Below are 18046 nucleotides of genomic sequence, written 5' to 3' on the forward strand. Positions count from 1 at the left end.
AAATTTTCTTTATAGTAGTTCTTACATATGTCTATTCCTTTCCATTTCGATTGCTATATCCTAGTTCTATTTTTTAATCATTTCTCAATTTCCTAATTTAGCTTTCTGTTCCCCAATCACTTTTCATTTCACAATGTTGTGTATAACATTGCCAAGTTAACTTTGCTCAAAATACAGCTTTTACCAAATTCTTTTCATTACATTTAGATCACAGTTCTTACCAAAGATGGAATAAAAAGAACTCAAATTTCTGAAGAATTAAAGTTACTTTCGTATCTCTCAAATATTAATTAGGATGAACTGAGTGGAAAGCCATGCTGAATTTGACAGCGTCTGATTTATAGCATTATTTTCTACATAGAACTTTATTTCCAAGTTGTAATTCTCAGCCTTTCTACCAGGATTTCCAGAGAATTCAGCCTTCATGCCCAAATTATCTACTGTTTATAATGAATTAACTTCTTTCCTGTGCATCTTGAATCTTACTAGCTATGTGCCATCCTTGAGAAAATAATAATTTAAACAATTTTCTGTAGGACTTAGTTGTCTTGTAGAACTCCTGTTAAAAAGGCTGATACAGTAACTGAAATAAACCATAACTGATATAAACTGCTAATAAAATGTTACCAAGTAGAGATTCTGCATCTACCTTAATGACTTAGGAAACAAAAAACCCACTTCATTCATAATTAGCAATGTCCATTTGCATACAAACCATGCTGCCAAATTCAAACCCTATCCTACTTGAGAACAGAGGCTGTTTATTAACAGCTTCCACGTAATACTGTCTATATCATTTGTCTTTGTACTTTTACAGACTAAAGTTTTACTATTAGTGCAGACCAGGCTGATAGGTGAATTAATGAGGTTTTTAACTGTTTATAATTTGCCAGAAAGATCCAAACTGCTACAACATATATTGTCCAATATAACTGTTATATAATATAACGTATACTACAGTAATTTTCACGTTAGAATTATGTGAAATCTAAACATATTTAGAGAGGTCAACTATAATAAAACATTTTGATTCTTGAACTATCACTCAGTTCAGTTCAGTTCAGTCGCTCAGTCGTGTTCGACTCTTTGCGACCCCATGAATTGCAGCACACCAGGCCTCCCTGTCCATCACCAACTCCTGGAGTTCACTCAGACTCATGTCCATCAAGTCAGTGATGCCATCCAGCCATCTCATCCTCTGTCGTCCCCTTCTCCTCCTGTCCCCAATCCCTCCCAGCATCAGGGTCTTTTCCAATGAATCAACTCTTTGTATCAGGTGGCCAAAGTACTGGAGTTTCAGCTTTAGTATCATTCCTTCTGAAGAAATCCCAGGGCTGATCTCCTTCAGAAAGGACTGGTTGGATCTCCTTGCAGTCCAAGGGACTCTCAAGAGTCTTATCCAACACCACAGTTCAAAAGCATCAATTCTTCGGTGCTCAGCCTTCTTCACAGTCCAACTCTCACATCCATACATGACCACAGGAAAAACCATGGCCTTGACTAGACGGACCTTTGTTGGCAAAGTAATGTCTCTGCTTTTGAATATGCTATCTAGGTTGGTCATAACTTTCCTTCCAAGGAGTAAGCATCTTTTAATTTCATGGCTGCAGTCACCATCTGAAGTGATTTTGGAGCCCCCAAAAATAAAGTCTGACACTGTTTCCACTGTTTCCCCATCTATTTCCCATGAAGTGATGGGACCAGATGCCATGATCTTCATTTTCTGAATGTTGAGCTTTAAGCCAACATTTTCACTCTCCACTTTCACTTTCATCAAGAGGCTCTTTAGTTCCTCTTCACTCTCTGCCATAAGGGTGGTGTCATCTGCATATCTGAGGTTATTGATATTTCTCCTGGCAATCTTGATTCCAGTGTGCTTCTTCCAGCCCAGCATTTCTCATGATGTACTCTGCATAGAAGTTAAATAAGCAGGGTGACAATATACAGCCTTGATGTACTCCCTTTCCTATTTGGAACCAGTCTGTTGTTCCATGTCCAGTTCTAACTGTTGCTTCCTGACCTGCATACAAATTTCTCAAGAGGCAGGTCATGTGGTCTGGTATTCCCATCTCTTTCAAAATTTTCCACAGTTTATTGTGATCCACACAGTCAAAGGCTTTGGCATAGTCAATAAAGCAGAAATAGATGTTTTTCTGGAACTCTCTTGGTTTTTCGATGATCCAGAGAATGTTGGCAATTTGATCTCTGGTTCCTCTGCCTTTTCTAAAACCAGCTTGAACATTAGGAAGTTCACAGTTCACGTATTGCTGAAGCCTGGCTTGGAGAATTTTGAGCATTACTTTACCAGCATGTGAGATGAGTGCAATTGTGCGGTAGTTTGAACATACTTTGGCATTGCCTTTCTTTGGGATTGGAATGAAAACTGGCCTTTTCCAGTTCTGTGGCCACCGCTGAGTTTTCCAAATTTGTTGGCATATTGAGTGCAGCACTTTCACAGCATCATCTTTCAGGATGCTATCATTAAAAATGTTTTAAATTTAATTTTTAAAATGAAAAGTGGATAATAGTTGTTTGTTAACACTATATGGCAGTGACACTGGTGTAGTGGGATAGCATTTAGCTGTTAAAGTGACAGAAAACCCAAAATCAGCAGCTTTAACAAGACAGTATTTTATCGTGTCTTCACATAAAATTTCAGAAGTTAGCAAAAGAAAGCTGCTACACAGCACACACACAGCAGCTTTGACTCTGCTCTGTATGAAGTCTTTTGGGGTCTGGGCTCCTTTTAGCTTGTTGCTCCTCTATGCTGGCCTCCAGTCCCAAGATATGCTCCTGGTCCAAAATGATTGCTCCATCTGAAGCCATCCTTTTCACAGTCTACCCAGAAAAATAGGAGAAAGGCAAAAAGAAGGGAAGAGATGGGAATACAAGACCACCTGACTTGCCTCCTGAGAAATCTGTATGCAGGTCAAGAAGCAACAGTTAAGAACTGGACATGGAAGAACAGATTGGTTCCAAATCGGGAAAGGAATACGTCAAGGCTGTATATTGTCAGCCTGCTTATTTTTCATATATGCAGAGTACATCATGCAAAATGCTGGGCTGGATGAAGCACAAGCTGGAATCAAGATTGCTGGGAGAAATATCAATAACCTCAGATAAGCAGATGACACCAACCTTATGGCAGAAAGTGAAGAGGAACTAACTAAAAAGCCTCTTGATCAAAGTGAAAGAGCAGAGTGAAAAAGTTAGCTTAGAGCTCAACATTCAGAAAATTAAGATCATGGCATCTGGTCCCATTACTTCATGGCAAATAGATGGGGAAACAATTGAAACAGTGACAGACTTTATTTTTTGGGGCTCCAAAATCACTGCAGATGGTGACTGCAGCCATGAAATTAAATGACACTTGCTTCCTGGAAGAAAAGTTATGACCAATCTAGACAGCATATTAAAAAGCAGAGACATTACTTTGCCAACAAAGGTTCGTCTAGTCAAGGCTATGGTTTTTCCTGTGGTCATGTATGGATGTGAGAGTTGGACTGTGAAGAAAGCTGAGCACCGAAGAATTGATGCTTTTGAACTGTGGTGTTGGAGAAGACTCTTGAGAGTCCCTTGGACTGCAAGGAGATCCAACCTCAATCCTAAAGGAAATCAGTCCTGAATATTCATTGGAAGGACTGATGCTGAAGGTGAAACTCCAATACTTTGGCCACCTAATGCGTAGAACCAACTCATTGGAAAAGACCCTCATGCTGGGAAAGATTTAAGGTGGGAGGAGAAAGGGACGATAGAGGATGAGATAGCTGGATGGCATCACCGACACGATGGACATGAGTTTGAGCAGGCTCTGGGAGCTGGTGATGGACAGGGAAGCCTGGTGTGCTACAGTTCATGGGGTCACAAAGAGTCGGACACAACTGAGAGGGTGAACTGAACTGAAAAAGACGGGTGTGCTCCTTCCTTTTAATGAAAATTCCGTTAAGATTCACACTTGACTTCTGCTTACATTCCATCGGCCAAAACTGTTTTGCCTAAGTTTACTTACTCGCTGAAAAGGATGCTGGGAAATGAAGTCTATCCTAGCCAATCATCTTCCCAATAAAATTTTTCTACTAGGGGAAAAGGGGAAGAAGGGGGAGAATGGATGCTGGGAGAGGACTCAAGAGACTCTACCACAAATCCTATAATCCTAATTTTATCTAATAATAAACCACTCATACTGCATTCTTATGGAGAGGGTAGATCCTATGCCAGAAAATTACACCCAGTTGGGCAGGCAAACTTTAGTCAGCCGTTTTTCAGCCATGCTTGTACATCAAAATCACCATGGAACTTTTAAGAACTAGAGATGCCAAACTCTATCTAGACTTACTTGAATTAGAATTATGGTGGAAGGGATCAAAAGTTTATTTGTAATAGCCAGGACATGGAAGCAACCTAGATGTCCATCAGCAGATGAATGGATAAGAAAGCTATGGTACATATACACAATGGAGTATTACTCAGCCATTAAAAAGAATACATTTGAATCACTTCTAATGAGGTGGATGAAACTGGAGCCTATTATACAGAGTGAAGTAAACCAGAAGGAAAAACACCAATACAGTATACTAATGCATATATATGGAATTTAGAAAGATGGTAACAATAACCCGGTGTACGAGACAGCAAAAGAGACACTGATGTATAGAACAGTCTTATGGACTCTGTGGGAGAGGGAGAGGGTGGGAAGATTTGGGAGAATGGCATTGAAACATGTAAAATATCATGTAAGAAACGAGTTGCCAATCCAGGTTAGATGCACGATACTGGATGCTTGGGGCTAGTGCACTGGGACGACCCATAGGGATGGTATGGGGAGGAAGGAGGGTTCAGGATAGGGAACACATGTATACCTGTGGCAGATTCATTTTGATATTTGGCAAAACTAATACAATTATGTAAAGTTTAAAAAAAAAAAAAAGTTTATTTGTACAAGCACAATAGGTGATTAAGATACCTGGTCATGTCTGGATAGGGTTTCCTTGGTGGGATATCCGACCACATTATTTCAGACTAAGAGAAGGGAAGATGGATTCAGAGTTGTTATAAATATTCCTTTTATCCTTCATTTATCTGACTTGGTCACCTATTTGTATTTTCCTTAACTTTCAGCAAGCCTTCAGAGTGGTTTTGCCACAGCTCATACGGCAGAGGGTATAGAAGGAGGAATAGGAATTTATGACTTTTCTTTAAAAAATTTCCTGCGAGGAACTTAGGTGGCAATGACAACATTCAGAGCTATAAATGTACTACTTGAAGACAATGTCTTCATCTTTTTCAGAAGGACCTCCAGGGTCTACACCATGGTGGAAGCTGGAGAAATGTTAGTGTGAGGTAATAACTAAGATGCACTGGTCCCAGACTGATTTAGCTAAGTCTTGCTGTTCCAGAGACTTTTGGTGGGAAACTGAAACTCAAGATTTAAGGATTGCCATTACCTAGTCTTAGATAATTTCACGTAGCAGACTTTATTTGATTTTATTGACAGAAAGCGGCTCTCGTGTCTGCCTGGAGTCTAGAAAGACAGACCAAGTTCCTGCTGAATTAGCTTTCGTAGGAGGCTGTAGTCTAATCCCCATGTGTTCCCTTTTGACTGTGGACCATGTGAACCTCATTTTGTGAACACCTTTTGAGGTTTATCCTGGAGCCCTCTGAGAGAAATTTTCTGGCTAGGACCCAATTTTATTCCATTGACTTCACGGTTGTATAACGATACCTTCGATTTCACCGTTGCTCATCAGTGGAACTCTATATTTCCAGACTTGGAAAATCTCATTCTTTTCTTGGATTTTCTTTAGAACACAGAAGAATGCTCAGTACTAACATGCTTCATCTAAAAATTTAAGATTACTTTTAGGTTAGGTTGAATTTCTCAACTATGGTTCTCACTAATGAGAAATTAGAGAACCAATTAGTGAGAACCCTAAGCAATGTCTGGATAGGGTTTCCTTGGTGGGATATCTGAACCACATTATTTCAGACTAAGAGAAGGGAAGATGGATTCAGAGTTGTTATAAATATTCCTTTTATCCTTCATTTATCTGACTTGGTCACCTATTTGTATTTTCCTTAACTTTCAGCAAGCCACAAACAAGCAGCAAACTTTCATTGGCTATTGGTTCTCACTAATTTGTGAGAAATTCTCACAAATCTCACCTGGTCTCACTAATGAAACTAGTTTTACTAAAAGGAGCTAATGCCATCCTCCACTCTGGTCCACATTATTTCATCTTATTTTTGTTTTTATTTTAAGACCTTGTTCAACACTTCTAATTTGGATGAGCTTACTCATAATCTCTTTGAGCACGGCTATTGCTTTAGAAAGAGCTCCACTTATTTCTCTAGTTATGAATGCTGCCAGTTGTCTAACAGTCTGTGATTTCAGACGTTTAAACTTTGAAAAACCAGTGTGTTTCCCTTTCCATTTGCAGGAGACAGATTTAAAGAGACTTAAGTAAGGAGGCAAAAATCCATTGTATTTGTTGTTGACCTAAAATGTTGCAGATAGCTTTCTGGCTTTTGTCTCAACTCTCTTTAGTGTTTTATTTTTTCCCTCCTACTTCTTCAGGAAACTCTTAATTAGGTTCCAGTGTTTCTTAACATCTGTTTAATTTTCCATTAAAAAAGTAAGGTGTGTTTTGAGTAGTTAGCAGACATCCTTAGTATCAGCAAATGGAAAAGGTTGAGTAATAAAGCAGTGGGCCACTGGAGCAAAAGACTAAATATTATTGGTGAAAGAGTAATTGTGGTTTTGGATCGTGAATTTTAAATCATTATAACTAGGTTTAAACACATCTTTATTAATCAAAATAGGAACCATTACAATCAACACATTTTTGCCAGTGAGAAATAAGTTTATTTCTGTAGCATACAAATTCATGCTTTGGGATGTGATGACTCTTGTGAAGCATTTTCTACCTCCTGCTGGTTGTGGAAGTATTTTCCCTACAGAAAGCTGTAATGCTTGAAGAAGTAGTAGTCTGTTGGCAAGAGGTCAGGTGAATATGGCGGATGAGGCAAAACTTCATAGCCCAATTCGTTCAACCTTTGAAGTGCTGGTTGTGTGATGGGCGGTCGGGCACTGTTGTGGAGAACTGGGCCCATTTTGTTGACCAATGCCGGCTGCAGGCACTGCAGTTTTTGGTGCATCTCATTGGTTTGCTGAACATATTTCTCAGATGTAATGGTCTTGCCAGGATTCTGAACACTGTCATGGATCAGATGGGCAACAGACCACCAAACAGTGACCATGACCTTTTTTTGGTGCAAGTTTGGCTTTGGGAAGTGCTTTGGAGCTTCTTCTTGGTCGATCCACTGAGTTGATCATTGCTGGTTGTCGTATAAAATCCACTTATTATCACACGTCACAATCCGATCAAGAAATGATTCACTGTTGTTGCATAGAATAGAGAAGACACTTCAAAACAAAGATTTTTTTTGAGGTCAGCTCCTGAGGCTCCCTCTTATCAAGCTTTTTCACCTTTCCAATTTGCTTCAAATGCCAAACGACGGTAGAAAGGTCAGCGTGGAGTTCTTTGGCAACCTCTTGTGTAAGAGGATCAGCTTTGATGATTGCTCTCAATAGGTTGCTGTCAACTTCTGATGGCCGCCCACTGCACTCCTCATCTTCAAGGTTCTCATCTTCTTTGCAAAACTTCATTTACTTTATGTTCGTTAGCAGTTCCTGGGCCAAATATGTTGTTGATGTTGCAAATTGTCTCTGCTGCTTTATGACCCATTTTGAATTTGAACAAGAAAATACCTTGAATTTGCTTTTTGTCTAACATCATTTCCCTAGTCTAAAATAAATATAAAATAAACAGCAATAAGTTATTAGCATTGAAATAAAGTGAAATATGTTCATTAAAATGATGTATAACATAACCACACTTATTTAAGAATGTATTCCAATATCAAACAGCAAATTTCAACAATGCAAAACCGCAATTACTTCTGCACCATCCTAATACAATAGCAACTACTGGACACCTAAATCCACTGATCTGAGAATGTTGTACACATTGAACTTGATTACAAACGTGGACCAAGAGTAAAAAGGTCTTGGAATGGATACACACACACACACACACGCATGTGATGCCACATATGGTAATAAACATTACATTACTATACTCCTGAAATTAAACGAAATTTTAGAGCTGGAAGAAAAAACAGGCCAAATCATTTTTGAAATATTAATAAATACCTAATATATGATAATTGATTTATCCTCAGAAAAAAGTTTAAATCTTAAACTGGAAAAAAAAAAAAAAGCTAGGGTTAAAAAAAAGTCAGCTCTTGCACAATGTTTGGTATATATAAATGAGTGTACATTCTAGACTAAACTTTTATTATCAGTTTTTCTGTTGTAATTTAAAAATATTATAGTCTTCATGCTTATAACAATAAAACTCTTTTTCATGACATAAATCTAAGAATGTCTTAGCTGAAAAATGTATCTTTCTAGTTAAGGGCTTGATTATTCTCTTTCCTCTTTATTATTTGATCATTTAAGGAAAAATCAAGGAAAAACATATCTTAAGAAAATAAAGAAATATAGATAAAAAGCTGACATTCCTCAGTTTATACTTTGAACTGCAAATTTGAACTGTGAATGCTTTTATATTTAAAAGTAATTTAACATCTAGTTATAAACAAAAAAAAAGGACCAAGTTAAGTTAAACTTTGGTAGTTTGAATGTAATGATTTTGTCACTTTGAAAATCATCCTCATGGGTATAAAAATAAAGTTTTAACCAAACCTCCACAGGAGGGCACTATAGTGTGACTCTGGTATAAACTGCAACTATTGCAACCCATTCAGTCATTATCTGACCCTTGATTAAACATCTAAAATACTGAGTCCTTCTCCTGAATTAGAAAATTCTAGTTTTCAAAACTCAAGATAGGTAGGTTTTATATGTGGCAAATTTATTTTCTTAGTTAAAAAAAAAAACAAAAAAGTATGGGTAATTTAATCTTTCTTTTGTGCCATACATTCAACATAAAATTTTATCTCAAAATACAGCAAAAGTGGTAAGGTGCATGGTCTGGATGAGGCAAAATCTACATAGGGTTATATAATATTGAAACAACAGGAATATTTTAGAACTATCAGACTATGCAATCAAAACTAGATAAATAAATAAAACAAGATAAATGCATTTACTACTTATTGGTGGCATGTATTTATAAACAGTATATGTAAATTGTATATAAAATTGGTATAACAAATGGTACATGTTACTTATAATGGTATGTCTACCTAACTAGACAGTGGACAGGTAAATCAACCTTACCTAGTGAATGTAGAAACAGATTCAAAATATAAATACCAAAGTGTCTCCAAACTAGTTCACCTCATCCCAGTAAGGATCTGAAAACATTTACTGCAATGATAATGATGGAGATTTGATTCAAATTAAGATTTTCAAAATGCCCCTGGCCCTAACTTTCAATTTCACTAGTGTATTTCCAAGTTTTTCTCTAGCAGATAAAAATTTAGATATTTTACTAGAGTTAAATCTATGTAAGAGTAATTGTAATCTTGGCAATTATGAAATGTCTTTGTGGCCCTTGCCTTATTCTGAGGACTAAGAGAATGCTGTACAAGTCCACAAAAGCTCCACTGAATAGAAAGTTTCATTAAATTTACAGAGCAGTAAGAGCAGGGGTTACAGATATAGCTCTATAACTTTACATAACAGATCTGTTTCCATTAAGCAAATTACTCATTTCATTATAGTTCTTCCAAAAAATGGCATTTAGATAAATCCTAATAATGAAGGGAAAGGCTGGTAGAATGTTGCAGTGAAAATCCCCATAACAATGGCCTTAACTTTTGGGTGCAACATGTTCCACTTTATGGTCTAATATTGATAGCTGCAATATTCTGGAAATATAAGTTGAGACAAAATGATGTAACCACACTGCAAGCCTGACAGCTTTCTGAATCTGCATTCTGTATTAGAAATGTATGGCATCATCATTTTATACAAATGCAAAGCGCTTACTTAAAACAGGGTTTGCTAAACTTTTGATGGCTCACACCTGGTTGAATAATTAAATTTGTTGGTAATTAAAATGCTAGTTCATCACTCCCCTGGGGACTCAAGGCAGACTGTTTTAATTTAAATATCTTTTCTTTTAGCTCATACTTACAGATTCTCTAGCCAATAAACAATTCAGCAGTAGATTTAAAAGCAATAAAATATCAGAAAGTAAGACTTGGATACTCTACTTGCACATAATAAAAATTACTTTTATATACTACTCTTATGTAAAATTGGCAAATTATATAGTCAGATACTTAAATAATAGAATCATACAAGATCAAGGTTTTCCTTTGCTTTTTGAATCTGGAATCTAGCTAACCAGAACACACTGGCTTTTTTGAAACTTCCATTTAAAATTTTTTCCAGCATTACTAGGTATACTTTTATTTATTTATTTATTATTAAAATTTAAATTTATTTATTTTAATTAGAGGCTAATTACTTACAATATAAATAGCACGTATCTAAGTCAAGGCTGTATATTGTCATCCTGCTTATTTAGCTTATATGCAGAGTACATCATGAGAAATGCTGGGCTGAATGAAGCACAAGCTGGAATGAAGATTGCTGAAGAAATAGCAATAACCTCAGATATGCAGATGACACCACACTTACGGCAGAGAGTGAAGAAGAACTAAAGAGCCTCTTGATGAAAGTGAAAGAGGAGAGTGAAAAAGTTGGCTTAAAGCTCAACATTCAGAAAACTAAGATCATGGTATCTGGTCCCATCACTCCACGGCAAATAGATGGGGAAATAATGGAAACAGGGCTGTCTTTATTTTTCTGGGCTCCCAAACCACTGCAGATGGTGATTGTAGCCATGAAATTAAAAGACTCCTTGGAAGGAAAGCTATGACCAATCAAGACAGCATAGTAAAAAGCAGAGACATTACTTTGCCAACAAAGTTCCATCTCATCAAGGCTATGGTTTTTCCAGTAGTCATGTATGGATGTGAGAGTTCAGTATAATGAAAGCTGAGCACCGAAGAATTGATGCTTTTGAACTGTGGTGTTGGAGAAGACTCTTGAGAGTCCCTTGGACAGCAAGGAAATCCAACCAGTCCATCCTAAAGGAGATTCAGTCCTGAGTGTTCATTGGAAGGACTGATGTTGAAGCTAAAACTCCGATACTTTGGCCACCTCATGCAAAGAGATGACTCATTTGAAAAGACCCTGATGCTGGGGAAGATTGAAGGCAGGAGGAGAAGGGGTCGACAGAGGATAAGATGGTTGGATGGCATAAGGGACTAAATGGATGTGAGTTTGGGTAAACTCCAGGAGTTGGTGATAGACAGGGAGGCCTGATGTGCTGCAGTCCATGGGTCACAAAGAGTAGGATAAGACAGAGCAACTGAACTGAACTGAAGGTATACATTTTGATGAATTTGGACATATGCATACACTTGTTACACCATCACTACAGTCAAGGTAATAAGCATACCCATCACCTCCAAAAGATTTCTTGTGTTTCCTTTGCTACTTTTATTTATTTATTGGTGTGGTATAGCAACATTTAACATGAGCTTGATCTTCTTAAGTTTTAAGTGCACGATACCGTATTTCTAACTATAGGCACTATGCTGCATAGCAGGTATCCAGAACTTATTTATCCTGCATACCTGAAACTTTATACCCATTGAACAATTCCCTATCTACTCTTCTCTTCACCCCCTGGCAATACCATTCTGTCCTCTCTTTCCATGAATCTGACTATTTTATATACCCCAAGTAAGTGGAGTCACTCCATACCTGTCCTGTGACTGGCTTAATTCATGTAGCATAAGGTGGCACTAGTGGTAAAGAACCCACCTGCCAATGCAGGAGACATAAGAGATGCAGGTTCAGTCCCTGGGTCAGGAAGATTCCCCTGGAGGAGGGTATGGCAACCCACTTCAGTATTCTTGCCTGGAGAATCCCATGAACAGAGGAACCTGGCTGGCTACAGTCCATAGTGTCAGAAAGAGTTGGACACAACTGAAGTAATTTAGCATGCAAGTATGCAATGTCCTCCAGATCCATTCATGTGTTGTTGTAAATGGTTAAGATTTCCTTTTTAAAGGCTGAAAAATATTCCATTATATTTCTGTACCACATTTCCTTTCTCCATTCATTTGTTGATGCACATTTGGGTGGTTTCCATACATTGCCTATTACGAATAATGCTGCAGTAAATATGGGAATCAGCCCTGGGATTTCTTTGGAAGGAATGATGCTGAAGCTGAAACTCCAGTACTTTGGCCACCTCATGCGAAGAGTTGACTCATTGGAAAAGACTCTGATGCTGGAGGGATTGGGGGCAGGAGGAGAAGGGGACGCCAGAGGATAAGATGGCTGGATGGCATCACTGACTTGATAGACATGAGTCTGAGTGATCTCCGGGAGTTGGTGATGGACAGGGAAGCCTGGCCTGCTACGATTCATGGGGTCGCAAAGAGTCGGACATGACTGAGCGACTGAACTGAACTGAAATATGGGAATGCAGGTATCTCTCTGAAATCCTGATTTCAACTCTTTTGGCTATATAATCAGACATGGGATTGCTAGATCATATGATAGTACTATTTTTAATTTTTTTGAAGAATGTCCTTATTATTTGCCAAGGTGACTGTGCCATTTAACATTCCCATCAACACTGTACAAAAGTTTCAATTTCTTTACATAAATAAACCTTGTTTTTTATTAATAACCTTCCTAACAGGTGTGAATCACATTCCCTGGTGGCTAGGATGGTAAAGCATCTGTCTACAATGCGGAAGACCTGGGTTCGATCCCTGGGTGGGGAAGATCTCCTGGAGAAGGAAATGGCAACCCACTCCAGTATTCTTGCCTGGAAAATCCAATGGACAGAGGAGCCCAGTATGCTACAGTCCATGGGGTCAAAAAGGTCAGGAGGGGCGGCTGTGAGGAGATACCCCTTGTCCAAGGTAAGGAGCAGCAGCTGCGCTTTGCTGGAGCAGCCATGAAGAGATACCCCACGTACAAGGTAAGAGAAAACCAAGTAAGAAGGTAGATGTTGCAAGAGGGCATCAGAGGGCAGACACACTGAAACCATAATCACAGAAAACTAGCCAATCTGATCACATGGACCATAGCCTTGTCTAACTCAATAAAACTAAGCCATGCTGTGTGGGGCCATCCAGGACGGGTGGGTCATGGTGGGGAGGCCTGACAGAATGTGGCCCACTGGAGAAAGGAATAGAAAACCACTTCAGTATTCTTGCCCTGAGAACCTCATTAACAGTATGAAAAGGCAAAATGACAGGATACTGAAAGAGGAACTCCCTGGGTTGGTAGGTGCCCAATATGCTACTGGAGATCAATGGAGAAATAACTCCTGAAAGAATGAAGGGATGGAGCCAAAGAAAAAACAATACCCAGCTGTGGATGTGACTGGTGATAGAAGCAAGGTCCGATGCTGTAAAGAGCAATATTGCATAGGAACCTGGAATGTCAGGTCCATGAATCAAGGCAAATTGGAAGTGGTTAAACAGGAGTTGGCAAGAGTCAATGTCAATATTCTAGGAATCAGCGAACTAAAATGGACTGAAATGGGTGAATTTAACTCAGATGACCATTATATCTACTACTGTGGGCAGGAATCCTTTAGAAGAAATGGAGTAGCCATCATGGTCAACAAAAGAGTCCAAAATGCAGTACCTGGATGCAATCTCAAAAACGACAGAATGATCTCTGTTCATTTCCAAGCCAAACCATTCAATATCATGGTAATCCAAGCCTATGCTGCAACCAGTAAAGCTGAAGAAGCTGAAGTTGAACGGTTCTATGAAGACCTACAAGACCTTTTAGAACTAACACCCAAAAAAGATATCCTTTTCATTATAGGGGACTGGAATGCAAAAGTAGGAAGTCAAGAAACACCTGGAGTAACAGGCAAATTTGGCCTTGGAATACGGAATGAAGCAAGGCAAAGGCTAATAGACGTTTGCCAAGAGAACGCACCAGGACTTTTGCACTGGTCATAGCAAACACCCTCTTCCAACAACACAAGAAGAGTCTACACATGGACATCACGAGATGGTCAACACTGAACTCAGATTGATTATGTTCTTTGCAGCCAAAGATGGAGAAGCTCTATACAGTCAGCAAAAACAAGACTGGGAGCTTACTGTGACTCAGATCATGAACTCCTTATTGCCAAATTCAGACTTAAATTGAAGAAAGTAGGGAAAACCACTAGACCATTCAGGTATGACCTACGTCAAATCCCTTATGTTTATACAGTAGAAGTGAGAAATAGATTTAAGGGACTAGATCTGTTAGACAGAGTGCCTGATGAACCATGGACGGAGGTTCATGACATTGTACAGGAGACAGGGATTAAGCCCATCCCCATGGAAAAGAAATGCAAAAAAGCAAAATGGTTGAGGAGGCCTTACAAATAGCTCTGAAAAGAAGAGAAGTGAAAAGCAAAGGAGGAAAGGAAAGATATAAGATTCTGAATGCAGAGTTCCAAAGAATAGCAAGGAAAGATAAAAAAAGCCTTCCTCAGAGATCAATGCAAAGAAATAGAGGAAAACAACAGAATGGGAAAGACTAGAGATCTCTTCAAGAAAATTAGAGATACCAAGGGAACATTTCATGCAAAGATGGGCTCGATAAAGGACAGAAATGGCATGGACCTAATAGAAGCAGGAGATATTAAGAAGAGGTGGCAAGAATACACAGGAGAACTGTACAGAAGAGGGCTTAACAACCCAGATAATCATGATGGTGTGATCACTCACCTAGAGCCAGACATCCTGGAATGTGAAGTCAAGTGGGCCTTAGGAAGCATCACTACGGACAAAGCCAGTGGAGGTGATGGAATTCCAGTTGAGCTATTTCAAATCCTGAAAGATGATGCTGTGAAAGTGCTGCTCTCAATATGCCAGCAAATTTGGAAAACTCAGCAGTGGCCACAGAACTGGAAAAGGTCAGTTTTCATTCCAATCCCAAAAAAGGCAATGCCAAAGAATGCTCAAACGACCGCACAATTGCACTCATTTCATGTACTAGCAAAGTAATGCTCAAAATTCTCCAAGCCAGGCTTCAACTATATGTGAACCATGAAATTCCAGACGTTCAAGCTGGTTTTAGAAAAGGCTGAGGAACCAGAGATCAAATTGCCAACATCCGCTGGATCATCGAAAAAGCAACAGAGTTCCAGAAAAACATCTATTTCTGCTTTATTGACTATGCCAAAGCCTTTGACTGTGTGGATCACAATAAACTGTGGAAAATTCTGAAAGAGATGGGAACACCAGACCACCTGACCTGCCTCTTGAGAAACCTATATGCAGGTCAGGAAGCAACAGTTAGAACTGGACATGGAATAACAGACTGGTTCCAAATAGGAAAAGGAGTATGTCAAGGCTGTATATTGTCACCCTGCTTATTTAACTTCTATGCAGAGTACATCATGAGAAACGCTGGGCTGGAAGAAGCACAAGCTGGAATCAAGATTGCCAGGAGAAATATCAATAACCTCAGATATGCAGATGACACCACCCTTATGGCAGAAAGCGAAGAGGAACTAAAAAGCCTCTTGATGAAACTGAAAGAGCAGAGTGAAAATGTTGGCTTAAAGCTCAACATTCAGAAAACGAAGATCATGGCATCTGGCCCCATCACTTCCTGGGAATTAGATGGGGAAACAGTGAAAACAGTGTCAGACTTTATTCTTTTGGGCTCTAAAATCACTGCAGATGGTGACTGCAGCCATGACATTAAAAGACGCTTTCTCCTTGGAAGGAAAGTTATGACCAATCTAGACAGAATATTCAAAAGCAGAGACATTACTTTGCCAACAAAGGTCCGTCTAGTCAAGGCTATGGTTTTTCCTGTGGTCATGTATGGATGTGAGAGTTGGATGGTGAAGAAGGCTGAGCACCGAAGAATTGATGCTTTTGAACTGTGGTATTGGAGAAGACTCTTAAGAGTCCCTTGGACTGCAAGGAGATCCAACCAGTCCATCCTAAAGGAGATCAGTCCTGGGTGTTCATTGGAAGGACTGATGCTAAAGCTGAAACTCCAGTACTTTGGCCACCTCATGCGAAGAGTTGACTCATTGGAAAAGACCCTGATGCTGGGAGGAATTGGGGGCAGGAGGAGAAGCGGACGACAGAGGATGAGATGGCTGGATGGCGGCATCACCGACTCGATGGACACGAGTTTGGGTGAACTCCGGGAGTTGCTGATGGACAGGGAGGCCTCGCGTGCTGCGATTCATGGGGTCGCAAAGAGTCAGACACAACTGAGTGACTGAACTCTACTGAACAGGTGTGTGGTAATAGCTCAGTGTGGTTTTGGTTTGCATTTCTCTGATAATTAGTGATACTGAGCATCTTTCACATATCTGTTGTCCATTTGTATATCTGCTTTGGAGAAGTATCTGTTCAAGTTCATTGCCCACTTTTTAAAACAGGTTATTTGGTTTTTCCTATTTATAGAAGTTTCTTATATTGTAAATCGACCCTTTATCAGATATATGATACGAAAATATTTCCTCCCATTCTACAGTTTTCTTCTCACTGTTTTGTTTCCTTTGCCGTGCAGAAGCTTTTTAATTTGATTTAGTGCCACTTATCTATTTTTGCTTTTTTGTTTGTGCTTTTGGGCTTCCCTAGTAGCTCAACTGATAAAGAATCTGCCTGCAATGCAGGAGGACCCTGGTTTGATTCCTGGGTTGGGAAGATCCCCTGGAGAAGGGAATGGTTATCCACTGCAGTATTCTGGCCTAGAGAATTCCATGGACTGTATAGTGCATGGGGTTGCAAAGAGTCAGACGTGACTTTCACTTTCTTTGTGCTTTTGGCATCATAGTCAAAAGTCACTGCCAGGACCCATGTCATTTCCCCTAGGTTTTCTTTTAAGAGCTTTACAGTTTCAGGTATTACATTTAGTTTTTAATACATTTTGAGTTGATTTTGTGTATGGTGTGAGATAGGAGTCCAATTTCACTTGTTTGCATGTGAATTGCATGTGAATATCCATTTCCAGTTGTATATTCTTAGCATTGTTGTTGAAGATCAGTTGTTCATATATGTGTGGGATTATTTCAGTTTTAGTCAAATGACTTTATGCCAGTAATTAAAAAAAATTTAACCTCTAGGATCTGTATTAGAGACGGGCCACATTTCTACTGACTTTCCCCCTTCTCTCTCTCACTTTCTCCTCTCTCCCTTCTTTCCTTCCTTTTCATCCTTCCTTGCTTTCTTTTTCATTTTTACCAAAGTCAGGAAGTGGTACCAAAACATTTTTTCACAACATTAATATGTCCAAAATAAAAAGCAAAATTTTGGTTAATCAGGATGCTTCATTTCTTAATCAAAATTTTGCTGCCAAAATCTATTTGATTTCCAACTTTGATCCCCCCCAAAGAAAAAAACAGTTTTTTGAGGGTGATTGATGTTTTTATTTTGAAACAAAAACAATCAGAAGGTGAAATATGACATTAGGTGAGTACTAGAAACCTCCATAATACAAGAGGGAAGAGAGAGAGATAATGATCAATGTATAACTATTGATTTTACATGGTTTCATCCTTTAGTGAATGAAACGACATACTGTGCCTCTGTGGGCAGAATTATGTAACAAAAGCCAATAGAAGAGGGAGTCACAACATGTGAAAGCAGATTCCTCTATGACCCATATCAACATTTTCAGTGTTCCCATGATTTAGACATTAGGATTTTAAAAATAATGCATAGAAGTTTGATTAAAATTGTATCTGTGTTTTACTTTTTTTTTGAAATATCTTCTAATTTACATATAAGTTATAAAAATCATCAATAGAGTTCCTGTAGTACCACTGATAGAACTACTGGATTAAGCTGCAGACCAATGCTGTATTTCTCATCAGAGTTCAATATGCTTTAAAGAAAAATGGCACTTGCCTATACAACCACAGGACAGCTATTTAAATTAACTTTGATCTAATATTGCCATATAATCCCCAGACTCTAGTAGAGTTTTGCCAATTATCCT

General features: G+C 38.8%; 1 protein-coding gene across 4 annotated transcripts in view; it reads right to left on the minus strand.

Moving 5' to 3' along the window:
- The window catches only part of CABCOCO1 (ciliary associated calcium binding coiled-coil 1), a 168468-nt gene that overhangs the window by 29143 nt on the left and 121279 nt on the right, over nucleotides 1-18046 (minus strand). The window contains exon 6 of one of the 4 annotated variants that reach the window (XM_070364531.1): nucleotides 6846-7805. The exons of the other annotated variants lie outside the window; for them this stretch is intronic. Coding sequence (XP_070220632.1) covers nucleotides 7644-7805 — 162 coding nt within the window. The 3' untranslated portion in view covers nucleotides 6846-7643. Of the gene's footprint in view, nucleotides 1-6845; nucleotides 7806-18046 lie in introns of those variants that run through there. 4 annotated transcript variants of the gene reach the window in all.

This window comes from Bos mutus, chromosome 28 (genome assembly GCF_027580195.1).
Source record: "Bos mutus isolate GX-2022 chromosome 28, NWIPB_WYAK_1.1, whole genome shotgun sequence".
In the NCBI taxonomy this organism is placed as follows: Eukaryota; Metazoa; Chordata; class Mammalia; order Artiodactyla; family Bovidae; genus Bos; species Bos mutus.